Source organism: Ochotona princeps, chromosome 24 (assembly GCF_030435755.1).
Source record: "Ochotona princeps isolate mOchPri1 chromosome 24, mOchPri1.hap1, whole genome shotgun sequence".
NCBI lineage: Eukaryota > Metazoa > Chordata > Mammalia > Lagomorpha > Ochotonidae > Ochotona > Ochotona princeps.
The window spans coordinates 32,614,889-32,641,974 of record NC_080855.1 but is presented as its reverse complement, the minus strand read 5'-3'; the positions used below and the strand labels follow the sequence as shown (position 1 = coordinate 32,641,974).

Sequence of the window (27,086 nt, the reverse complement as noted above, 5' to 3'; positions counted from 1 at the left end):
TCTTTATTTCTTGTCTCCATTTCAAACTCTTATTGGAGCTTTAGACTCCAGTCAGACAAGTGTTAGATCTTTTGATATTGTCCCACAACTTTTGTTCAATTTTTTTTCAGTTTTTTTACTCTGCTCTTCAGAAGGATGCTTTTTGCTCATTATTTTTCATGGTCACCCATTTTCCCTGGGCACCTTTCTTTCCTATAATAAGAGCCACTTCAGAGTTTTTATCTGGTGATTTCAATGTTTTGGGATTATTTCAGAGTTGGCTTGTACTGATTGTCTTTCTCCTTTGAGTGTTCGTCTAATTTTCCTAATTCCATGTGCTTTTTGAGACTTTAGTGAGATTTGAATTGAAAGGTGTAGTGTTAAGACCAGAGACTGATGGTTTTGAGAAACCTTAGAAATTAGATGTCTTACTCTATCTTGAAAAAAGCTTTTCCCATAATACTATACAAATCAGGGGCAGGTGAAATATTAAGGTCTATCGCTGTTATTGAAGTGCTAGGCCACAAAGAAGGAATGAAAAAGACCCTGTCAGCACTTGATAGTAGTTTGAGTTGATAGGTATAGTGTGAATTATGAAGGTAGCAATTGGGAAAGTAGTCACATCTTGATAATAAATGTAATCAAACAATGCTTTAAACTTTAAACTTATGACCTTATTTCACAGAAACAAGATTCACAGAATTGACCCAGTGCGATGGGCTAGCAGCTAAAGTCCTTGTTTTGGACATGCCGGGATCCCATACGGGCGCTGGTTCGTATCCCAGCATCCCCACTTCTGATTCAGCTCACTGCTTATAGCTTGGGAAAGCAGTGGAGGACGGCCCAAAACCTTGGGACCCTGCACCTACGTGGGAGACCTGGTAGAAGCTCCTGGCTTGGGATCGGTGCAGTTCTGGCCATTGCGGCCACTTGGGGAGTGAATCAGCGAAGAGATATTCCATTCTTTGTCTCCTTCTCTCTATATTTCTGACTTTCCAATAAAAATAAACAAAATCTTAAAAGATTCACAAAATTGTGGGAGATGTTATTTCCAGGTTTATGATTCAAACCTTATGTCATCAAAAATTCTTTTTACTATTTTTATTAAGATATTATATTCTTCGAAAAGTAGAAGAAAAAATATGAAAATACCATATTTCCAACATGCAGGAGTTTGGTGTGTTTTTTCTGTGTTCCTTCTTGTATATGTTTATCTGTATAGTTTATTATAGCATGTCTATAATTTTGTACCAAGACTTTTCTTTTTTTTGTAGCATTGTAACACAAGTATCTTCTATTTTAAAAAATTATTTTCCAGGCATAATTCTTAAGGGCTATAACTTATAGTGAATGTGCCATGTTTGAATTTGCCATTAATCTTGTGGTAATGAATTTATTTCTAGATTTTTTTTGTTTACTAATAATAACTAATAAGCATGTGTTTGTGTTACTGTGTGTAAAGAATGAAGTTTTATTTTCATTTAGAGAGCTTATTCGGCATAAATTTCTTTTTAAAAAAGATTTATCTATTTTTATTGCAAAGTCATATATAAGAGAGGAATAGAGACAGAGAGGAAGATCTTCCATGCAATGATTCACCCCCCAGTTGGCCTCAACGGCCAGAGCTGAGCCGATCAGAAGCCAGAAGCCAGGAGCCAGGAGCCTCTTCTGGGTCTCCTACATGGGTGCAGGGTCCCAAGGCTTTGAGCTGTCCTCCACTGCTTTCCTAGTCCACAAACAGGGAGCTGGGGCATGAATTGGTGCCCATAGGATCCCTGTGCGTTCAAGTTGAGGACTTTAGCCAATAGGCAGCCATGCCAGGCCCTTGGCATAAATTTCTGGAATAATTGCTTTTCTTGGGCTCTTCTTTATCTTGAAGATAAACATCATGAATTAATGAATCTGAAGATATAGCCATGCAGTGTCCCTGCATTTATACATGAACTCTTTAAAATTCTAAGTACGTCTTGATCTCGGCTATTTTACTTTTGGATGCCCTTATCCAGCTAATTTTCATTATGTGATTACTTTAAAAATGTCATGTCTTGGGCCTTTTGGACTGGGCAAGATGGTGTAAACTCTTTTTATGCTCCTTCTCATGAACAACCCTGAAGCAAACCATAAGAGATAACTCAGCAAGAACTCTGAAGGGTGATAGGAGGAAGCCCCGCCCCCGCAATATGGGCTCCCCAAGTATAGAAACACACAGAAGCAGATGGTTCCTATGTGTCTGCCTAAAGCAAGAAGAAGATCCCTGCACCAACCTTACCACAGAGGGGCACCTTGGCATGCTTCTGTCTTCCCCAGCTCAATTGAGAAGTCCCTCCAACACGGTCAGGGAAGCCCACTACCACCGGCAAAGGGGATCAGCTGGGGTCCCCACTAGGAAGAAGCTGCTGGGGCAGGTGCTCACCCTCTTTCCTCCCTACCAGGACAGCCAAGCAGCATTGGAAAGAGAGAGGCCACACTCCCCATCATAAGGTGGCCTGGCCTGTGAACTACTCTCTACCAACTCTGGGCCTGACCCCCCTTCCCTTCCTAAGAGGTTCTTTGGCGACTGACTGGCACTTGCAAAGTGGACTGCCCCACAAGTGGCCGAGCTGGAGAAGCCTTTTCATCCTCATCAGTCTGATTGTACTCAAACATCCTGGGCTGCTTGGGAACCCAGGCTTTGGGAACTTGGCTAAGGAACTGGCCTGGACTGGGCAGCCTGCCTCATGTACAACTCACCCCAGGGGACCAACCAGGGAGAACTTTTGTGCCTTCTCTGACAGTACCTGCTGTGACCACTGGGAACCCAAGATAAAGTTTACTGCAAGCACCTGGGACATTGAAGTGCTATTGGAACCACAACACACAGAGATAAATCAGGATCTGTAGACTATCTTTTTAAAAGGAATGAATATGTCCAGAGTCTACTCAGTAATAGAAAAAAAAAAGGATCGGTTGTACCAGAACCAAGAAAATCAGACTTGAATAGGGGAAAATAATCAGCTAACACCAGCAATAGATTAACCAACTGTTGAAATCAACTGACAAGAATTAAAATAACTATCATAAGAAATTTAAAATAACTATCATAAGAAATACAGCAGCAATCAGCTATAAGTTATCTTGAAACAAGTAATAATAATAATAATAATAATGAAAAAAAACCCCTTCATTGATGACATAGAACTTAAAAAGGGACCAAGGGGAATTATGAAATTGAAAAGAACCATGACACAAAGTTTAGAAAAAAAAAAACCCTGTGGATGAGCTCAATCATCAAGTAGAGATGACAGGATAGGGTCAGTGACCTTAGCAGATCAATGGAATGGCCTGTGAGCAGGACAGATGGATACAGTTTACCCAGTCTGAGTAACAGAGACAAAACCAGACTGGGAAGAAAACCTCAGGGAGAACATTAGCGATTCGTAGGATGATAACAAGAGATGTGGTGCTGATGTCTTTGCAAGAGCAAAAGGAGAATGAGAAAAGTGTGGTGCTGGAGGAGTCCAGGCATGAGGCCCCTCCTACTGGAGGCGTTCTGGGCTGTTAGGTAAATGACTTCGCATGGCCTCTCTGTGCAATCAAGATGCATGCTAAACACACATGGGATGTTGGTGCTACCAGCATAACATGTCAAACTGTTTCACAACAAAACTAGTGATTTTTTTTTGGTAGGCAGAAACAGTATACTCTAAAATAAGAATATCATGTAGTATGGGCCTGGTCCGATGACTCAGTGGCCGAATGCACCTTGCATGCACCAGGATCCCATATGGGTGCTGGTTTGTTTTTCGGCTGTTCTGTCTCCCATCCAGCTCCCTGCTTATGGCCTGGTAAAGCATTAGAAGATGGCCCAAAGCCTTAGAACCCTGCAACTGCCTGGGAGATCTGGAAGAAGCTCCTGGCTCCTGATTCCATTTTGGATCAGCTCAGCTCTGGCTGGTGTGACCATCTGGGAGTGAACCAGTGGATGGGATGTCTTTCTCCCTGTCTCTCCTTCTCTGTGTAAATCTGATCTGCCTTACCATTAAAAATAAGTAAATCTAATTTTTTTTAATTAAAAATTTTTGAAAAGAATATTATGTAGTAAGTACATAAGCCAGTTAATATAATATAGTCATCTATCGTTATCTGGTGTTAGGCACTGTACAATATTATATGTACTGTACTTTTTTAGGACTTTCAATCTAGTAAGTTTGTTTATACCAGACAGTCATAAACACATGGATAATGTGTTATACTTGAAGTTATGATGGCTGTGATGTCACTGTTAGACATTTTTTAGCTTCATTAATATTGTATGAGACCATATGATCTGTCATTGGCTGAAATGTTATATAGCTCATAAAAAAATAATGGCAAACCTATAGAGTCATCAATGTTAATGAATCCCAGACAGGTTAAAACCTGAGAAGCACATCCCAAAATATCCTATAATTATTGATCTGAGAGGGAAAAATTCTGGAAAGCTGAGAGGGAAAAATATTATACCTATAGGTTAACACCAGTTTAAATGCTAGCAGATTTCTCCTCTGATTTTTTATTGTTATTTTATTTTTGCGGTGTTTTTTCTTTACATTATTATTTTTCTTATTTTATTTTTCCTTGACACAGTTCCATTGGCTCAGAGATTTCTCCCTTCACCCTTTCCAGTCCCCTTTCCTCCCTTTAATCTCCCCCATGTTATGACAATAGTATAGACTTCAGCAGCAGTCACAAGTCCGTTATTCTGTTGTAGGTGTAGACAGTGGTAGGAAGTGAAGCATCCAATTACCAAGATATTTTTAACAGTTTCATTGGGAGTCCATCTTTTCATTCAGGAGTAGAGATGCATACTGCAATGTATCTTCACTTGATATGTTAGTCTCCATTAAACAGTTCCTCTAGATAAATATATGTACATACATGCATAGATACACACAAGGGAGACACTGATGCTGTCGGTATGTATGTGTGATCCATGTGTACATGTATGTGTTCTGTTTTGCTCACTGAAATAAGCCAATCCCAAAGGACAACTACCATATGTTTCCTCTTCTATAAGGCAATCTCGATGGAAAATACAGACTTCTCTTCTAAAACCAAGAGCGGGAAGAAGAAATGACATCACATTTTTGAGAGGTTGAAAGGGGAGAAGTTGCAGAAAGTTAAATGGAAGTGATGTCTCTATACTCAAAGCAGTTAAGAAAAATGAAAATCTAGTCTATTAGCAGCCACTCTAAATGTTTGGTATTTAGATTTAACAGACGGTGCAATAATGGATGTTGAAAGTTACTTTGTGCTGATAAAAGAAACGAATGAGAATCTAAAGTGAACAGACTGATCGTGCTCATAGGTTAGCAAAGTCAACAGAGCAAAATGACAGTCCTTTCCAGGTTACTCTGTGGAATTATTGGAATCTCTACCATTGTAGAAGAAGCCAAACGTATTCCAAAGCCTGCCAGAGCCATACGGACAGAGTGAAGCAGCAGTAAATCATTCACTCACTATTGCTACAACTGGGGACACTGATACACAGGTCAATGCAAAGCATAGCTATTGCTGAAATAGACTCAGGACTTGGCGTTACTGTTGCTTGCCTTTTTTTTTTTTTCTTCAAAGATGCCAAAGTTGTTCCATGCTGAAAAGTTAACTTGGTATCAAAGTGCTGGACCATTAGATATCCATGGATCAAAGCAAGCAAGCAAGCCAGCAAACAAACCAGCCAACCGATCTTAGCCTTCGTCCTGCCCCCACAAAAAGTTGTCTTAAACCTCACACTTTACATAAAAATCAATTCAAAATGAAACATGGATGCAAATAAGCTTTAGGAAAGAATAAGTTTTAAAATAATAATAATAATAATAACAATAAGATGAAAGCCTTGCCATTCTCATCCATTTCTAACCATGTCCCTTTCAGCCCTTTAGTATTCAGTTTGAGCATCACCTCTGGGGAGCTCTCTTGGAAGACTGTGGCATCAGTTGCTGTTTCTTGCATCCCATCTGCTCTGTTCCCCAGGGGATCTGCATGCAGGGGGATCTCTGGTCTCTGTTCTTGTAAAGACATGAGCACTCTGGGCTATCAGCTATCACATTAGAGGCCCAGCCTTAGGACCTCGTTTAACCTTGATTACCTCCTTAAAGTCTGAATGTGGTTGCGTTGGAGATTAAGACATCAGCCTGACTTGAGTGAAAGCGTGATTCAATTCGTAATAACACACATTAACTCCTCAATAAAGTGTGCAGTTCTTCAACTCTGTTTCTCCATTTCTTACCATCTGGTGGAAAGTACTATGTAGGGGCCAGCGTGTTGGCCCAGCCGGTAGTACCAGCATCCTCTAGGAGCACCAGTTCTATTTCAGACTGTTCCACTTCCAATCAGTTCCCTGTTTATGGACACATAAAGTAGCAGGTGATCACTCAAGTCCTTGGGCCCCTGCAGCCACATGAGAAACCCAGAAGAAGCTCCTGGCTGTTGGTTTAGGATTGGCTCTGCCCTAGCCATTAAGGCTGTTTGGGGAGAGACCCACTGGATGGAAGATTCTCTGTCTCTCCTCTCCTCTCTCTTTCTTAACTTGGCCTTTCAAATAAAAAAAATCATAAAGGAAAATGCAAAAGAAATCACTCTGTGATGTTGCCATCTGATGGCTTTCATTTTGAGTTCTCAGTGCTGTACTGAGGTTTTGTATGTGACTTGTATGTGCATTTTGTTAAGAACTTGGTTGACAGTTTGCAGGCACAGATACCCTGGGCAGTAGGCTTCTTTTACTTTCTCTTGTTTTTAATGTGTGTACAAAGTGTGATGGACAGGTAAAATCTGAATGGACTTCATGATTCACTGGTGAAATAATTAAGTTATTAGGGTTTTTTATTTTCTTTCATTGTGGACATTATTATAATATTAACACACTGATATATATGTATATGGATAATATAAAAGCTACCCATCTGTACCCCCTCTTTCATTTTCCTTGTTTGAGGTAGCAGTGACTAATATACTGCTGCAGACACAAGACCAAAGCATCAGTACCTGCCTTGCATAACTCTGCTCAAGTTTTGCTGCTTTGACTTTTATAGAAATCAAGCTTATCTTACACTTTGGGATGGATTTAATGATAACATCAAAAACTTGATTATATCTTGATTGCAATCATGAGTTGATGTGAGATAATATCTTCAAATTACATTCTTTTTAAAGCTACCTATGTATTATTTTGTCCCTAACATTAAATAGTATTTTTTTTTTTTTGGTGAATAATCGTTCTTATATGCATACTGTTTGTCCCATCGACTGTTGGAAACATATTCCAGTGGTACTTGTTGAGTTGATAGAGAGGTTCTCCCAGGATGCGTTCCATTCTCTCCTTTATTCAAAGCGGGGATACTCTCACATATGAGCATGGCCCCACTCTTTTAGGAGCCTGTCTTTTTATCTGTCCCCTGGTGTAATGGTTTATTGCCCTAATATTATTTGAAGAAGTTAGGTGGATTTGAAAATTGAAGCATCAGAGGTTCTCCATACAACATTCTCGATGTTAATGAAACCCATTTATTTCCTTGAATTTCAGAAAAACCCAAAGCTTTATAGTGCTAGAATATTAATCTTCTGCATCACGCAGATAAGCAGTAGTGGTCTTTATGGTTCTGAAAGACATTGTCTCTTCTTAGAAATGATGTCTTAGTGTTTTGCGTCTGTGCTTTGATGATGTTGTTCAAATTATGCTTTCTGTTTTTCTTGTTACTTAGTCAGTGCTCTGAGGGGGAGGATGTTGCTATAAACTTGCTCCCTCCCCCCAATTCTCTATTTCTTCTTGTGTCCGGAGGGAGAGGAAAGGGGGAAGCCACACCCAGTCTCCCCAATGTCCCAGTACCCAGGATGGGGAACCGCCACCCAATACCATGTAGTGCACGTTCTGAGGGTTCTGACCAAGTGGTTTGGATAGTTCTGAAATGCTGTCGATTTCACCAATCCATGGGTGAGGCAACCCTCCCAATGTCCGTTGGATGACATAGTTGACCTCAAATCTCCGTGTACCCAGATTTTTGCTGTCATCATGTGCTGGAGTAGTTGTCCAATTTGTTCTGGTCTCCTTCCTTTGCTATGGTACCAGGGTCTGCGTCCACTGTTCCGCCCTTTTCACTTGCAGGCCAGACCAAGGACCAGGGCCAGGCAACCTGAACCCTGTCAATCCCCCACCCCTGAGGCTTACGAGCCCAGCACCCACCTCACAGGTGGACCCCAGAACCTGGGACACATGAATAAAGCATGCTGGATTCCCTGTGCCTGGGGCTCACAATCCCAGCACCCACTGCTCAGGCAGGCCAAGAGACCTGTGCCAGGTGACCCAAGCCCCACTGTTTCCCCAACCCCTGGTGCTCACAAACCTGGCACCCACCTCTCAATTGAGCCCTGGGACCTGGGCCAGGTGACTCTAGCCCTGCCAAATCCCCCTCCCCTGGGGCTCATGAACTTGACACCCCCCCTTATAAACGTATATTTTTTGGCACTGAAAGCGTTCACTGCATGGAAGCCACCCCCAAGTTTGGCATGGTCAAATAAGTGCGTCTTTTTCTGGTGGTAAGCAATAGTGTGGCCATGTGACCAAATATGCAGTGATTTGTACTGATTTCTGACCAATACATACTCATTTCTATCACTGAAAAAATTTCAATGGCAAATTTATAGTTTATATTTTTGTGTGAAAGGCATCATGAGAGAGACACAGACAGAGATGTCTTCACATTGGTTTACTCTCTAACAGTGAACAACAGCCGGGGCTAGAGCAAGCTAACGCCAGGAATGTGAAACTCATTCCAGGTCTTCCGTGTGGTTGACAGGGACCCAAAACTCGAAGTGCCACTATTGCCTCCAGGGTATGCATCCCCAGGAAGGTGTACCAGGAGCAGTGGTGGGGACTTGAACCCTGGCACTCCGACCATGTGCTGTGTGGCATCCCAAGTGTCTTTTTCATGGCTATCCCAAATGTCCATTCTTAGTTCACATCTTTCAAATAATTTAAGTTTAGGGATGTTTAAAATTGATTTTCAACTAAATTAAATTTCTATATGTCCTAGATGTATATTTCAATATCATTTTGTGGTGAATACTTTTGGTTTTATCGTTCTCTGATGCTGCTACATGCTTATGTGTCTTTTACCTGGAAACTACTTACTCTTTTGCTCCTCTCTCCTTCAAATACATAAATCTTAAAAAAAAATTCCTGATATTAAAACCAAGCAAACAAAAAAGCTGATTGGGCCAAGTTGAATTCAAGAGCCAGGAATACCATCTTTGTCTCCCACATCTGTGGCAGGGACCCAGAAACTTGGCTTTCGTCTTCTGTTTCCTAAGGTGCATGAACAGGCAGGCGGATTGGAAATGAGGCAGCTGGGACTGGAACCAGCAATCTGTTATGGCATTGAGAGTTGATGCCAGAATGGTGGCCCCGGTAATATATCTTTTTTAGATGATTTTGAGTTGGAGGTTACAAGTGCATTTTAGTAAGTGGACAGTTTTGAAATATGGACTCGACGAATAGTGAAAAACAGCTGTATTCTGAATGGATACTGCATTCGTAGGTGCACAGGGGGTCAGAAACTGCTTGTACTCAGCTTCAGTTCTCTTATAACTATGCCCACATCTTATAACTTTATACATTATGTGCCAATTAACATGGATTTATAGTTGTTTTGTACAATTGTCCTTTTAATCATCTGGGAAATAAAGAATTACAGTCCAAAATATATTAATGCTGGCTTTTGTAATTGCCTCTGTATTTTTCTTTATTTGTATGGCTTGAGTCTGACTAATGTTCTTTCATTTCTGTCAGAAAAACTTTTTCTAACGTTTCTTCTACAGAAGGTCTACCAGTGATGGACTCCCTCAACTTGTGTGCCTCTGTCAATGTCTTAATAACTTTCATTTTTGAAGAATCATTTTGTCTGATATAAAACTCTTGATTGACAATCATTTTCCTTTTTTCCTTTAACTATTACTCCCTGGCGTTTCTCATTTTTGCTGAGAAACAGGCTGTTAATCTTATCAAGTATGGGGAGGGGGGCAACAGTATGGTGCTGCTACGCTTCTGGTGAGCTTGAGAAAGCAACGGAGAATGCCTCGAGCACTTGGGTCCTTCCAACCCATGTGGAAGACAAAAATGAAGCTCAGTGCTCCTGGCTTTGGACTGACTTTTCCTTAGCCATCAAAGCCATCTGGGAAGTAAAACAGCAGATGGAAGATCTCTTTCTGTTTCTCCCTGTCTCTGTTGCTTTGCCTTAGATAAATAAATACGTCTTTAAAAAACAACGTAAAGATCTTATTAAAAAGCCCTGTGATGATAAACGGGCTCCACTTTTGTCTCTTTCAAGATTCTTATTTTTCAGCATCTTGTTGTGGATCTTTTTTTCCTCCATATTCATTTAGTTTCATCGGTTAGAAAGATAGTGACAGACTTTCCATCTGCTGATTTGCTTTCCAAACACTTGCAATAACCAGAACCCAGAGCCAGCCCAGCATCCAGAATTCCATGATGATCTCCCACGTGGGTGGTAGGGTTCCAGACATTTGGGCCATCACATGCTGCCTCCTAGGATGCATAAGCAAGAAGCTGAAATCAGAAGCAGAGGAACCCAAATCTGAACTGGCACCAGGATTTGGGGCCTCCCAAGTCACTCTCAACTCAACACTTACTGTCAGGTGGCTTTCTTTGAATAGATTTTACTTGAAGTTGGTGAGCTTCTTAGATGCGGGCATTTATGTATTTTTATGTTCTGGAAGTTTTCAACTATTTTTTCTTCATATTTTCTGCTTCATTCTCTCAAACTTTACTTTTTAAAAAGTTTTTTAAAGGTTTATTTATTTTTATTGGAAAGGCAGGTCAGATTTACAGAGAGAGAGACAGAGAATAAGACCTTCCTTCTGTGGATTCACTCCCCAGATGGTCACAATGGCTTGAACATAGCCAATCCAAAGCCAGGAGTTTTTTCTGGGTCTCCCACACAGGTGCAGGGTCCCAAAGCTTTGAGCTGTCCTCCATTGCCTTCTCAGGCCATAAGCAGGAAACTGGATAGGAGCTGGAGCAGCTGGCACACAAACAATGCCCATATGGAATCCAAGCACGTGTAAGATGAGCATTTAGCCATTAAGCCATTGTGCTGAGCCCAAAATTTCTTCACCATTTCGTTTTTCTAGATGGCATTATTTCAAATTAATCTATCTTCAATTTCATCGATATATTTTTCTTCTGCCTTTGAAATCTGATGTTGACATCTTCCAGAGAAGCTTTTATTTCAGTTATTAGTCTTGCTAGTGTCAAAACTTTTATTAGCTTACTTAATCACTTTTATCTCTTTATTAACATTCTCTATTTGTTAAGGTAGTCTTCTAAGATTTCCTTCACCTCTTTGATTGAAACAAAGTTTTTTGTTTGTTTGTTTGTATTCTGGGACTATTTTGTTGAAAGCTACATTTTTTTTTAAAGATTTATTTATTTTTATTGGAAAGTCATATTTACAGAGAGAAGAGAAAGATCTTCCATCTGCTGATTCATTCCCCAAATGGCTGCATTCGCCGGAGCTGAGCCTATCTGAAACCAGGAGCCAGGAGATTCTTTTGGGTATCCTAGTTGGCTGCAGAGTTTCTGGTTTTGGGCCATCCTTTACTGCTTTCCTAGACCACAGCAGGGACCTGGACAGAAAGTGAATCAGCCAGGACCTAAAATGGTTCCAATATGGGATCCCAACACATGTAAGGGGAGAATTTAGCCAATGAGCCATTGCCTTGGGACCAGAAATGGAATATTTTGTTTCTTACAAGTATGTTCACCGTTGTCATCAAATTATTTCCAGATGTCAGTTTGCTGTAATTGGTTACTCTGGGATTTAGTAGTTGGTTTAGTACATTTTCTAAACTTTTTTTTTTAATAAAGAATATACTCTGTTATACATTGTCTCTGCAATCTCTCTTAAGCTTCATGATCAGCTGCTATTTTCACAGATTTTCTTGAGCTCCTGGAATCAAAGAAAATGCTTGTTTAGTTTCTTCATTCTGATTCTGTTCTGGGGCACTCTTTCGAAAGTAGCCAGGCAAGCTCCAACTCAACCCTCACTCCCTGCTTTAGTGAGCCTAAATGATGAATGAGAATCTAGAGTCTTTTCAGGCCTTTATTCAGCATGCCTCCTGCCCTGCTTGAGGGCATCTATATTTTCCAAGGTATACCTGATCATTTTCCTGTGTCTCAATTCACCGAATAGTCTGGTTCATGGTTGTCTAGTGTTTCCTCGCCTACCGAGGAGCCTGCTGATGGCATGTTGAAGGTAGATGCCAGGGATATTATTAGTGCTCTGCAATGCTCGGGACAGCGAAGTATCAATCCAGCCCAAAATATAAGTTTTATTATAATTGAGATAGCCTGTGTGCTGTGGTCCATGGTTCATTTCATCCAAGATCACTGGTACCATGGCAGCGCTAAAGGAAGATGAGCTCAAATTTCACTTTTGAGGGATAGAAGATGTGCTTTAAAAAAAAATGTTTTGGGGCCCTGCATGGTAGCCTAGTGGCTAAAGTCCTTGCCTTGCATGTGCCAGGATCCCATATGGATACCAGTTCGTATCCTGGCTGCTCCACTTCCATTCCAGCTCCCTGCCTGTGACCTGGAGAAGCAGTTGAGGACAGCCCAGAGCCTTGGAACCCTGCAACCACGTGGGAGACCCAGAAGAAGCTCCTGGCTCCTGGCTTTGGATCAGCTCAGTTCTGGCTATCGAGGCCCTTGGGGAGTGAGCCAGTAGATGGAAGATATTTCTCTAAGTCTCTCCAGCTCTCTGTAAATCTGCCTTTCCAATAAAAAAAGAAATTAAAAAAAATTTGTTTTGAAGTAGTGTAGGGCAACATTTGCCAAACAAAACCTCTTGGTCATGTGATTATGTGGGCTGCGGTGCATATGGGCTGGCATTGGACTTGTTTTAAATTTAAGGTCGAAATAATGCAATGTTTTGTGTCCTCAACATTTTCCTTATGCTAGAGTAGTAAAATAGACTCTGAGCATCAGTTTCCTAATTGTAGAAAAAGAAAAAGAATAGAAAAGAAAGTAACTTTCTTACAGGATTGTTGTAAGGGATAATTGCTTTGTGACGTGGTGTATATGAAAATGTTGTACACTAGTATGAATTTTTCAAAATAAATTCCCCCTTCATTTTGATACGTAAAGTTCAGCCATTTTTTTAACATCCTTGCATAGTTGGTTCTGTGGCCCTGTGATGACGACCACAACCCAGGGTTCCTCAAGGCCCTTAAATCAAATGGTATCGTGGTGTAGTGAGTGATGCTGCTGGAAGCGATGCTGCCCAAATTGGAGTGTTTGGGATTGAGTCCTGCCCCTGTATTTCAATCCAGCTTCCCACTACCCTGGGAGGCAATAGGTGATGGCTCAGTATGTGGGTGCCCCTGCCACACGCATTAAGATCTGGATGGAGTTCAGGCTTTGTGAGGGAAAGCATTTGGGAATGAAGCCAAGGAATAGAAAATCGCTCTTTCTGTCTTCTTTGCTCTGCCTTTTGAATAAACAAAAAATAAGTAAACTTTAAATAGCATAACACTTCCATATAACCTCTCTCTCAGTATATGCACATACATAGGTACACATGTGTACATCATAAAGATATGTAACTTAAACTTTATTTATAAGTAATTAGAAGTGATTATCTCTTAGTTACTTACAACACCCCAAACCATGTAAAAGTGGTTGTTATGTTGCTTAGGGAATAATGACAGGAAAAGAAAAATCTGTGTTTAGTACAGAGGTAATTTTCCCCTAAATATTTCAGTCTGTAGTTGGTTGAATGCATGGGCACATGCAGACTTTTAAATATAACATTTATATATCATTAGGTATTATAAATAATCCAAAGATTATTAAAGTATACTGTACTGATCTGTGATTCCCTCTGTGGTTGCTGTTGCTGTTGTTGGTGTTAGAAATTCACCCCTGTTGTGGTCTGATGCGGGAGCCTACTGGTTAAAGTCCTCACCTTCCGTTTGCTGGGATCCCATGTATATACTGGTTCATGTCTAGGCTACTCCCCTTCCCATCCAGCTCCCTGCCTGTGGTCAGGAAAAATCAGTAGAGCGTGATCCAAAGCCTTGGGACCCTGCACCTACGTGGGAGACCCAGAAGAAGCTCCTGGCTTCAGATCAACTTAACTCTGGCCTTTGCGGCCACTTGGGGAGTGAACCAGCTGATGGAAGATCTTTCTGTCTCTCCTTCTCTCTGTATATCTGACTTTCCAGTAAAGCAAATAATTTTTTTTTCAGTTTTGTTGTGCCTCTTGCTTCTGTTTATTATGGGAAGATTTAATTTCTTGAAATTTTAAATTAAAAGTTTTGTCTGTCTTGACCAAAAAACTCACTTTTTAAAAAGCAGTGGGCCAGGATCTGACTCATTTCATTGTTATGATTTAACAGTTTTGAATACTCTTGTCAGTGAAAGGAAACATGAACTGGAAACATAAGAAAGTGTTGTGAAGGGGCAGCAAAACCCAGGTCCAATGCGATAACCTAGTGGCAAAAGTCCTTGTCTTACAGATGCCAGAATCCCATATGGCCACCCATTCATGTCCCAGCTGCTCCATTTCCCATCCAACTCCCTGCTTCTGAACTGGCAAAACAATATAGGATGACCCAAAGCCTTGGTACCTTGTACTTACATGGGAGACCCAGAAGAAGCTCTTGGCTTCAGAGCAGCTTAGCTCTGGCCTTTGTGGCTACTTGGGGAATGAACCAGTGGATGGAAGCTCTCTTTGTCTCTCCTTCTCTCTGTAAATATGATTTTCCAATAAAAATAAATAAATCTTAAAAAAGGGCAGCTACCCATAATTTATGACTGCAACTAAGAAATTTAAGCAGAATAATCAGAAAATTCTTGGAATACTGAAGACAGTTTAAGAAAGTAACAGGACACAGAATAATGATAAATTATGTTTAAAAAACCTTATGATAACCAGATAAAATGAGTAATAGAAAATATTTGTAAGGAAATCAAAACATAAGAAATCAAAAACCATCAGAGGCCCTTATGATTCTCCAAAAGTGTGATGGAGGCTGCAGCACCTCTCAGATCTCCCACCTCCCTGCACTTTGGATAGCGGGTTTCAGACCAGACCTGGAGAGGAGCTGGAGTAAGTCATGTGGAAACTCCTCAAGGAGATCTAGAGGTTGCCTGGTGAGACACAGGAGCACAGCAAGAGAATAGATCCCTGGAACTATAGACGGGCCAGCTAGAAAAATGAATAAAAAGGAGACTTGCAGAGATAAACATCACTTACTATCCATGCATGTTGATTTCTGATGTCACACTTCCATATTTGTTGATTGTAATGAAGTACCAGGCCATTCCCACACCTGCTGTTTGTTCCTGCTTGTACAGAGTGAAACAAAATGCCTACTCTCCTGATTCCATTGCCTGTTTGACTCTTTCCAGTTTCACTCCATAGGGGTTGCAGGCAAGACAGTTCCAAGTGAAGTTCCTTTCCCCTCCCTAGGCCTGCGAGAAGAGGCCCTCTTTCTCATTGTGATCTCCAAGCTTAGATTCCAGCTCTCCTCACTCATGTTTATGACAAGTCGACTTAGATGTCAATAACATGGTGAAGATTGCTTTGATTCTCAGTGTATGTCCGGTTAACATGGTTGAAAACAGGAGTCAGTATTCTGCAAACTCAGTGAAGGGCTAGAGTCTGGAGCCTGAACAGAGATGTCCGATGGCCTCTCTGTCCCCTGCTGTCTGATTGCTGCCCTGACTTAAGTAAGGTAACCTCTAAACAGATGTGCTCTTAGGAGGAAACCAGTCCCGATGCAGTGGTTTTATGGTGAAGCCAAGCTCTCATGACAAGGAGTCCTTCAGAACTTTGCATCTTGTTTCCAGGCATCACAGCAACCCTGTGGGCACTGAGTGGCAGTGGAAGATGGACCAACCAGAAATGATCTTAAAGAAAGCCATCGAAAACCATCAGAATATGATTAAGCAGTTCAGAGGTATTTATCTTCCAAGACTGTGAATGCTTGTTAATAGCAGAATCATGGCAGAAAAATTGCTGCTTTGAGATTTTGTTTCCACTGGCAGATTTTACTATAGTGAAGTGAAAACTTGTAGAAACATTATGTATATTTTAACCTTTTTAGTTCATAAACCCTATGATGGAAGAACTCTGAATTTAATCCAGGCTTAGCAATGTGTAATATAGTGCATTCACCCTGTGTGTGTTGCCTGGGAATGTCAGTGTTCCGCCCGAAAACCTTTGCCATTTTGTCTGGAACAGCACAAAGCAACCCTGTGAATACACTGGACATTTTAGGTAACTTGAAGTGAGGTGATTAACAATGTCAGCCAGTTTTGGAAAAGTATTTTTCAGTGACTGCTTTATAAAAAAAGAGAAGGGATAATATTAATACAAAAAATTTTATGAAATCTGAAGTAGTCAGATTCTAATTAGAATTTCCTGATTCATTTCTGTCTCATACCTAACAATATTTGACTTAACAGGAGATAACTAATTCTCAAACTTTTCCATTCAAGACTGCTGATTTAAGTTCCCCAGAGCTGGGTCCTGTAATTTTGAGGGCAAGCTCATGAATGTGCATTTCAGAGAGGTTTCTAGGTGTTTTGATATTGAACTGGAACCAAACTTTGAAAACTGTTTCTATAGATAGATTTGGTGGACAGAGCAACTGATGGCCCTGTACAGTGACAGCTACAACTAGTAAATTGAAATTGCTAGGCTCTGGGGGAAGGGGGTATCCTCCCCGACTTGGGTCCTGAGGCTGCTCTGGTGAGCCCCCGACCACATGGAAGGGGCAGGGGAAGGGGGTGTCTTCAATGACCTGGATCCCAAGGCCAGTCGGGCGAGCCACCTGTGCTCTCTGGGAACTTGTGGATTTGCAGGGATACTGGAGGATTGCACAGGTGAGGGAGAGTGATGACCTGTGGATTCATGCCCAGAAGAGGAATTACTACTGAGGGATATCCTTGGAAAAGGCCACCTCATGTGTAGATGAGGAATGACTTCAGAAGGACTCCCAGTGACAAGTCCACTATACTTGGCAGGTAAACGAGAGGACTGAAACCTGGTGCTTGAAGGGGAGAGACCAGAAGACCTTTATGGGTCAGACCAATGCCCCAGCCCACATGGGAATTCTGAGACGGAACATTCCTGACCACCACCTGCCAGCCCACGTGAAACCTAGGGCTGGGGGCTTGTCTGGCAGGGCTAGATCCCAGTACCTAACAGTGAGTGTCATCACAGTGGACGGGTCACATTAGGCTGGGGCATGACACCAACCAGCATGCAAGAGAATCTCTGGGGGTAGATTTTGTGGGGATATGTGGGCCCAACCCTATGGAATGACAAGTCCCACTGAATAGCTTAAGACCTGGGATGGTGATGGGTTGAGCTAGGCGTGACCATGGAACTCACCAACACTCACTGGTACTGGAGCTGGGAACAAGCAGGGCAGGTCCAGGCTACAGTACCTGCATGAGCACTCTAAAACATGGTGTGGGGCAGGCAAGGCCGCAACATCCATCAGCTCACATAAAGTCTGGGACAGATGGAGCAGGCATGCTGGGTAAGGACCAAGCACTCACTGGCCTGAGTGGGATCTGGGTTTGGGAGTGGCCCTAGAGGGGAAACTTGGGAAAATCCCCTGGTGGGTCATGGCTGCTAGTGAGCACCTTGTCCAGGCATGGGTGTTGGGTAGGCTGGGCAGGGTAGCTCCAGCTGTTGGCAAGTGTGTGAGTTGGTTTTGGATGGGAGCAGACTTGGCAGGGCTGAACAATCCATACCCCACAGGCAAGTGCAGAAATCAAGATGGAGTGCAGGTCATGCTAGGTTAGGCTGTCAAGCCTATTGGTTTCCATGAACCAGAGATGGGAGCAGGCTGAGCAGGGCCAGGTTGCAGCACCACCCAGTGAGTGTTGGAACCTGGGGCCAGCTGGGTCAGACCAGGCTGCAGCGTCTGAAGACAAAGGCCAAGACAGGGGACGGGCTATGCCAAGCCGGATCAGAGCAACCACTGGCACATATGAGATCTGTTACTGGGATCAGCCCTGGTTGGGTAGCTAAGAGGATGCCCTGGCTGGATTGTGGTTCTCACTAGTGAGTACGGGGGCTGGAGTGGAGGGCTGTGGTCTTGTCTGGACATGTCCGCAGTGTCCCTTGGCACAGATATGGACTGGGTCTGTGGTATGCCAGCCTGGGCTAGACTCCAGCATCCATGGGTGCTTGTGAGAACCAGGGTGGCTGTAGGATTGGCTGGGCTAGGTTTCTGGCCCTTCTGAGCCATGTGTGAGCTGTGTCTGGATATGGAGAAGGCTTTGCTAGGCTGTAACACCCAACAGTAAGAACTGGAATGGGTGAGGACCAGTCACGAAAGGCTACTGATCCTGCTAGGAGAGGAGACAGATGGATTAGGGCTGGCCCATGGACCCACTAGTGTGTGCGAGATCTGGCATTGTGAGAGGTTCTGATGGAGGAGCCTGGGGAACTCCTCTAATGGGCCACAGTCCCTGCAGGTGAATGCAAGAACCAAGAAAAGGAGCAGCCCAGCCCAGGCCAGGTTATGGTGCCAATGGACTTACCTTTGGCTTAGGTCTGGGATAAGCCAGGCGGAGCCAATTCGTATCACCTGCTAGTAAATCCGGGAGACAGTATGGTATGTGGGTCATGCCAGGTCAGGCCACAATACCAGCCAGTTCACATTAGGGCAGGGACTTAGAGCTGGCTGGAGCTGGCTAGGCTGTGCCGTAGCACCCAGCCAGCACACATGAGACCCAGACAATAGCAGGAGAACCTGGTAGGTGAGCTGTAGGTGGCTTCCCTGCTGGACCCCTATTCCCACCAGTGAGTATAAAAGTTGGATTTGGGGGCAGACCAGGCCAGGCAGTGCTAGAATGCCTGTTCTGCATGTGAGCTGCATTGGGGGAAAGCAAGGCTGGGCTGACTATACCTACTGGTACATGCATGACCTAGAGTCAGTGTGGGTTGGTTGGACTTTGTCACAGCATCAGCTAGCAGATGGTGCCTTGGGGGACAAACTCTGTAAAGCTAAGCTGCAGAACCACCTGGAGAATGCAAGATCTGTGAGAGTGAGCCCATGAGGGAAATAGTGGGCACCTCTCTGATGGGCTGCAACTATCACTGGTGAGCATGGAAATCAGGACTTAGGGGTAGTCATGGCTTGATGGAGAGTGGCACCTGCCAGCACCAGTGTGGACTGGAAAGTGAGGTTGGTTGGGGTGATCTAAGCTTCAATGTCCATTGCCACATACAAGAGCAAAATGGGATGTGGGACAGACTGGCCCACATTTGTCAGCTGTTCATGCTGACAAACACAGAAACCAGGGCAGGGAGAAGGCCTGGTTGGGGTTATTGCGGGTCTCTCCAACTAGGCTACAACTCCCACTGGTTTGCCTGAGGGCCAAGTGTGCAGTAGGCAGGATCAGGCTAAACTGTAATACCCATTAGATTGTGTAGAAGAGACAACTGGAGACAACCGATCCAGCAAGTGCAACTGCCAGTGCATGGGTAGGTTGATTTGGTGACAGAATGGGCTGAACTCTGTATTGACATACACACACAAGAACCAGATCTGGGATCACCTCAGATGAGATGTCTTTGGGAATCCCCCCAACCGAACCACTGGAGTCAGAACTCCAACCATGGAGGAAATTGCAGGTTCCATTGTCTGACTGTGGAATACAGGTGTCAGAGCTGGCCTTCCTCAGTGGCTTAGATGGAGCAGTGGACAGCTTATCCAGATGCACATGGAGGATAAGGCAGTACACTGGAGCCAGCAGAGGACACCTGGTGCCATATCAGAGGACAGCGGACAGAAAAACATCAATCAACTACCCCAGCAAACAAAGTCTCTAAGGTGGACTATGTCAACCAGTGGAGTCTGGAGAGATTTCATCATGATTGGAGCGGCAAGATCGGCAACAATACAGAACTGTTAAATTATTCAAACCACTTAAACAGGACCCTCGTAGCGTGCCCCACATGGGAGACCCTGGGATGGTTGGGAGGCTGGGTGTGGCTTCTCCCTTTATCTCTCCCCTCCCCCACAGATATAGAAAGGGAAAAGGAGAATTGTCAAAGCAATGGTCTCACCTACTTTCCTCTGGCCTTTGACCCTTTGCACCCTAATCAAATGTGTAAAAATGATCCAAAATTAAATTAATTATGAAACAAACATAAGCTGTTAGGTCCTTGTTAAAGGTGTGTGTGCCTGTTTTCTCCTGATGCTGATGACTCCTTTACTATATTATCTTTTCAAATACAACAGTAAAGAACAGTCCAACTAGTATTTTCTTAATACAAGCAATCCTATCATGTTGACAGTGTCTATGGAATTCTTTATAAACCCCAGGAATTAGCACTCTAAGTATCAGGCCATTCTTTCATTCAGTGAAATTGGTTCCATTGAGGCCAAGACTATAGTACTTATTTTTATTTCGTAGAAGAAATGGAGCAAGGTAATGATGCTGCTAATGGTTCAAGATCAATCTTAATGTATAAAATATATTTAGTTAATAATTGCAGTCTATTCTTGATGAACTTTCTTAGGGAAGTTGAACTGCATGCATGTATGTATGTGTGTATCTATGAATGGGCTTAGATTTGTACGTCTTCAAAGTTGCTAATGATGATTGCATTTTTCATCTTGACTTTAGTCTCAGGCACCTTTTGGTGGGTAGAGCAACAAATTTCTTTTTTCTTAATTTGTTGAAGTACAGTGTCCCTTACTAGTAGAAATTAAATTATTGGTAAAGGCCTAGGAGCCGCTTCTGCAATTACACTAGCTTTCCTTAAATTCATTGTTGGCTTAGTTACTATTTTGATTTTGATCTTCATATAAGCTGTGTATCGAACACATTCATTTTATGGAAGATCGGTTAATTCATTTTAGATTGTGGAGGCATGGTGGATCTAAAGTCTCATGGTTTGAATGGCGGGTGGGAGAGTAGGGAAGTGGGTTAGGCCAAAGGGCATCTGGCAATATTGTTTAACACTCTGAGGTCAGTCTTTGTCTACTTACAATGTTAAGGTTATGAGTGAGGCAAGTCTACCTCACAGAGGTTAATATTCTTAAAACAAAGTCCACTAATTTAAAGATTAATTCTTGTTCAAGAAGCAGAACATTCAGAATAATGTTTGATCAGGTATCTAGGCACTGTGACCCGGACAAGCTGACACATAAAACAAACCATGACAGACAGCAAGAAATACCAATAATTTTTTCTGTATGTTCTAATCAGTTTATTTTTGGCTCAGTACCTAATGACTCAATGGAATCCTAAAATAACAGGCCCATGGGGACGAGGAATGTGTGTTTCCCGAACATCCTGGAACTCCCACGGATGGATTGTGTCCTAAGCAGTTTGTGTGGGCAGCAGGCAATCCCGAGGCATAGACATCCACTTCTACATTCTGAGATGTTCTTGATTCAGAATGACAACCATAGTTTTGATAGTAATTTTTCTGACAGGCACATTTTCGCAAATGCACTTTAAATGGAAATAAGCCATGAATAAGTCATGGAATTGACATTGTCCATGTTAACAGAAATGTGTTAGGTGAGTTCAGTGAATGCCTGGGCTTTGTTGTCTGCCAGACTTGTTCAAAGCACTTGTCCTGTGCAGGAAAGTCAAAACCAGCCTAGCCAATTCGGAACTATTGTAAGTTGTTGGTGTTTCAAATGGCTTTTATTGCAGGGCGAATAATAGGATATAGGATTGCAGGGGGAAAAGCAGAGCATATCTGGGGACAGAGGAACCCTTGCGGAAGCATGTGTCCTGGAAACCCAACACTGCCACCAATTTTATTCTTAATCATCACAGCCTTTCTAGGATGTCTATTTTATGCTTGTAATGCCCACAATGATTTTTTTTCATGTTTTAGATTTTTTGACAAAATATCACCACGTCAGCAAAATATACTTAGTTAATCAATCGTGAATTTGCAAGAAAGGCTTTGAAAATGAGACTGGTTGATATTTGCGCATTGACACTTTCAGGGTTTTCACTAAGCTACCACACACTGATTCCTTAAGCAGCTATACTTCACAGTACTTCAGAAAATCCATGGAAAGTGTGCATTGTCTTTTAAAAAGAATTATTTACTGGTGTCGCATATGGACCCCATTTCGAGTACCAGCTGCTCCACTTCTGATCCAGTGCCCTGCTGACGGCCTGAGAAAGCAGCAGAAGATGGTTCAAGTCCTCAGGCCCTTGCACCCATGTGGGAGATCCTCAAGAAACTCCGAGCTTCAGAGTGGCCAAGACCTGGAAGTTAAGGCAATTTCGAGAGTGAACCAGCAAATACAAGATCTTGTTTATTCTCTAACTCTGCTTTTCAAATAAAAATAAATAAACCTTAAAAAAAAACTTAAATCCAAAAAACTTTGTGCCGTTCTCTATACCCAAAATGTCAGCATACACTAAAAAAGCAGAATGATGGACTTGTGGCTATTTTTGAGGGACTAAACTATTGTTACAATGTGGGGGGAACACAATCATGGGGAGAGGATGAAGGGGGATGGCAGGGGAAAGGAGAAATACCAGGTCTAAGGATATGCATTATGACAAATAATTAAAAATCAATGAATTAGTTAAAATGATCTCAACATAATAATAACAGGAAGAAGAAATTAACCTTAAAAACAAAACAAAACAAAAAAGCCCAGAAAAAGAATTGAAGCCATACAAAGAGTTAAGGGTCTCCAGCAGGTGGTTTTCACAAGTGAGGTAATATATATACTTTCAGAGGACATGCGGAGGTGGGCAACAGAGTGCCCACCTGGTCATTGTCTTTTTCTTTTTCGTAATATTTTTATTTTTAAAGATTTCATTTATTTTTATTGGAAAGGCAGATATACAGAGAGAAGCAGAGATAGGCAGAAAGATCTTCTGTCCGCTGATTCACTCCCCAAGTGACCACAAAAGCTGGAGCTGAGCTGATCCGAAGCCAGGAGCCAGGAGCCAGGAGCCAGGAGCCAGGAGCTTCTTCCAGGTCTCCCATGTGGGTGCAAGGTCTCAAGTCTTTGGACCATCCTCTACTGCTTTCCCAGGCTCAAGTAGGGAGCTGGAAGGGAAGAGGAGCAGCCAATAGAACCGGCGCTCATATGGGATCCTGGCTCTTGCAAGGTGAGGAGTTAACCACTAACTAGACTATGGTGCCGGGGTGTTGCTTGCTTTCTGAATGCTGTAAGAAAACCTCATGATAAGGCATCCACACAAAAGGGTTGTTGGTCAGATATTCATAGAAATGTCCAGTATGTACCTCTTTAAAGGTAGAGTGACAGAGAGAGAGAGGGAGTGGCAGACAAAGAAATCTTCCATCTGTTGGTGTACTCCCTAAAGGGCCACATCGGTAGGGGCTGGACCTGGCCAAAGCCAGGAGCTAGCGACTGCATCCAGATCTCCCACATGATGTACAAATATTTGAGCCATCTTCAGCTGCCTTTCCAGTAGCACAGAGCTGGACTGGAGCCAGGTCAGTTAGGACTCAAACCAGCACTGTTACAAGCAGCAGGTTACAACAGCAACCCTTCACCCTTGAAGTGATTGAAAATGAATTTTTAATATTCTTATTCATTAGGCACATTTCATGTGCTTCATAGTTAGATGTGAGTAGTGAGTTCTGTACTGGGTTGGTCAGATCAGGAACATTTTCATCATTGTAGAAAAGTCAGTTGCCCTGTAACACTGCTGTGGAATTTATTGATTTGTTTGAAGTGAGAGAGGTGGGGAGAGATAGAACTCCCATCTGTTGGCTCACTGCCCATGTGCCAACAAAAGACCAGGACTGGACCTGACAAGCTGTGGGTCAGGAACTCAATCCAGGTTATTCCAAGTGTATAACAAGAGCCAAGGTCCTTGAGGCAGCACTGCCACCTGCAGGGTCTACAAAGTAAGAAACTGGAGTCCAGCGGTAGAGCCAGATGTTGAACCGAGGTTCTCCGATGTGAGATGTAGGCATCTTAACCACAGACTAAAAGCCTGCCCCAATTGGTGGGTATTGTTTCTTCTGTACATCTTGTTTGTAACATGACACAAGGGCACAGATCTTGCTATGTTTTACATCCTGGTTTGAAATCTGAAACAAATTAGGTGATCAATAAACATACATTTAATGGAATAGGATTACCATTTCATTTAAAGTGATTAAAATGATTGAATGTTTCTTCAATTCACAGAGCCAAAATATTTGCAGGTAGCATTTTTTTGTATGCTTATGTGCTGGGCCTGGCAACGCACTAAGTGTTTCATTGGAATCTGTCTTATTTAATTGTTACAATGATTGGTTGTATATGTGTAAAATTCTAAAAGCCCCATCTTAAAGATTAAGAGGCATTTCTGAATGTGAGAGCCTTTACTATCTTAATGGCAGAGCCAGAGTTTGAACTCACTGCCTCTGACTCCCAGTGACTGTCACCTCACCATCGCCCGGTTGTTTCAGTTTCTGAATTTCAGGTTCATTGTGGGGTTTGACTTTAATCCATCTTCTATTCAGCTGCACATTGGGGAACTGAAGTTAATGAAAGTTTTCACAAAAATGAAACGTTATGCTTTAATGTCAAGTTGTCTTGGCAACACAGAATGAATTTAAAGGCTCAAGTTCTATTTAAAACCTAATTCACTTGAGTTAAGATGTTAGATTCCAATAACCTAAAAAGCCATTCATCCAGAAATTCTGGTATGAAATTCATTCTTAGACGTGCATTAGAGTCATAGAAGAGGATATCATCTGCCACTTCTAGATTGTTCTGACTGTAGCCTGTATCATGTTGATTCGATCCTTTGCGTATTTCCGTGCGCTTTCTTATTTACAAGTAGAGAGTGTGTGTGTGTTAAAATCACTTCCTGTAAACTAAGGCATGACTGAGCTATGAAAGTTAGCTTTATTTCCCCCAGTTTCTTTGTTACTATTGTTAATGTGACAGCACCCTTAATCATTACCCTTAACATGATTTAATCTGTTAAAACAAACTGGGGTGAATTCGGTAAAAGCATATCCTTGATGAATGTTTCCCGTGTGCCGGTCACTCAGCTGAGGCCTTTACAAACATTGTCCTGTTTAGTCTCAACAAGTCTTAACAAGGTAAGGATTGCTCACCGTGATTGATGGAGATGGCTAGTGACTGGTCCAGATGGCCAAACGTGCTTCTCCACAGCCTGTGTCCAGGGCCCAGATCTCCTCAGAGCACAAATTCTTCCAACAGGGGCCATTGAAATGTCTAAGAGAAAGGAGGTTTCTTTCATTTGCCCCTTTTCCAGGGAGGGACTTGTGAGGACATTCTGTCCCCTGGCTTCCTGTGTTTGAGTCGAGGGTAGTGCTTGTCAGCCTGTGCTTGCACTGTGATCGTGTGGAGAGCACTTGGGAAAGACTGGTTCCTCTGTCCCATGCCCAGAGTTTGTGACTTGATTGTTTTCAATGCCATGTGGGCACTGGGGTTTTTACTAGTTCTGTTTGAACAGTAGAGAGAGAGAGACAAAGCAGTCTTCCCTTCCCTGGTTTACTCTACAGATGCCCTCAGCTGCCAGTACTGGATTAAGCTGGAACTAAGAGCCTGGAACTCCATCCAGGTCTTCCCTGTGTGCAGGGACCCAAGCACTGGAGTGATCCCCTGTTGCCCTAACTGTGCATCGGCAGGACGGATCTGGAAGCAAAGCGACAGTAAGGGCTGTGGGTGTCTCAGGCAGTGGCTTAGTTGCTGTGCCCGACGCCCACCTGTCCGGTTAGTTCTGTCGTCCTGCTCGTGTCGCCAGCCAGTGGTGTGCGTCAATGCTCCCCTCACCAGTCTGCACATCAGGTCACCAGGAGCTCCAGAAGCTCATCATTCCCATGCCTTCCCCAGAACTGGTGACTGATCTGCTCCGAACTGGACTGAATTTGGAAATTTCGATTCCCAGATGAGTCTGTTGTGCAGATAGATGGGGAGTGCTCTGGTTTTCAGTCTTGGCTGTGCATTAGAATCACCTGAGGAACTTTTAAAACATGCATTGCCCTGACCGGTCTCACTCTGGTGTGTCAGTATGGATTGAACAGACAACTAGAAGATGCTAAACAGAGAAATGAGTTCACTAAACTGTACTGTGGCCATCATCCATGCTAAGAATACATAGACTTTTATATCACCAAAAGCCAGGGTGTCAAAGTTCTTGTTACAAAGGCCAGGATATACAAGCTTTTGTTAATCACTATCTTGGGTGGAACTAAGAGTCTCAAGAATTGGTTTTTCTATGTTGATTAAACTTGAAGAAAGCCAAAAGGAAGTGCAACATAGCCAACCTGAAGAAAGGGAGAGGAGAGGAGATAACCTTGGGGTTCGGAGTAACCAGAGGGAGAAATGAAGGAGAGATAGCATTGGGACTTGGTTGCTCCAAGATAAAACATATACCAGGTGTTCTTGGTGTGTGACAAGTCTCTAGGCCATGGACACTCTTGAGCTCCTTCACTGGTGTAACCGTTTGTGAAATTCAACCTAGGTGGGATTCCAGCTTCCCACTGCTGGTGGACCCTGAAAGGCAGCAGGTGGTGTCCCTGTGACTTCTGTTGGGACCAGAACTGAGTTCCCAGTTTCTGGGCATTTGGGGAGTGAACCAATGGATGGGAAATCTCTCTCTCTTTTTCTCTCTCTTTCTCTCTCTCTCTCCCTCTCTCCTTCTTCTTCCTCTCAGAGAAAAAGCAAGTTCATCAAAACATTTTAGGAGGTGGTTAATTCTTTACAAAAATTTTTCGAGGTGTATGGATTTTGTTTATAATTCACATCTTCCATCCAATTTTTGAATATTCCTAGTGAGAAAGGATCTCAACATTTTGCACCAAAATAAACTTTTTATCCCGTTTTCTGTGAGTTTTTTTTTAAGTGTCCAAATGTCTATGCATCCTTTTCAACTGTCCACCAAATACAGAACAGCAAGCAATTGCATATCACATTGGAGGGGTTGAGAAGAGACTATGAAAGCCTTTGGTTATTGTCCTCTAGGAAGACCTTGCTTCTTACAGAATAATGTGCTTGCATGGGATAAAATGAGATGTGCCAGGGATCCAGATGAGAGAAGCGCTATGGGCCAGTCCCAACAG

General features: G+C 42.7%; 2 protein-coding genes across 2 annotated transcripts in view; both read left to right on the top strand.

The window, feature by feature from the left end:
• The window catches only part of LOC131483156 (S-adenosyl-L-methionine-dependent tRNA 4-demethylwyosine synthase TYW1-like), a 53,305-nt gene extending 52,490 nt beyond the window's left edge, over window positions 1-815 (top strand). Inside the window, exon 5 of the mRNA XM_058680490.1 lies at window positions 665-815. Coding sequence (XP_058536473.1) covers window positions 665-798 — 134 coding nt within the window. The 3' untranslated portion in view covers window positions 799-815. The remainder of the gene's footprint in view (window positions 1-664) is intronic.
• Window positions 816-3,400: 2,585 nt separating this feature from the next.
• LOC131483155 (S-adenosyl-L-methionine-dependent tRNA 4-demethylwyosine synthase TYW1-like) overlaps window positions 3,401-27,086 on the top strand; it is a 143,087-nt gene continuing 119,401 nt past the window's right edge. Inside the window, exon 1 of the mRNA XM_058680489.1 lies at window positions 3,401-3,480. Coding sequence (XP_058536472.1) covers window positions 3,401-3,480 — 80 coding nt within the window. The remainder of the gene's footprint in view (window positions 3,481-27,086) is intronic.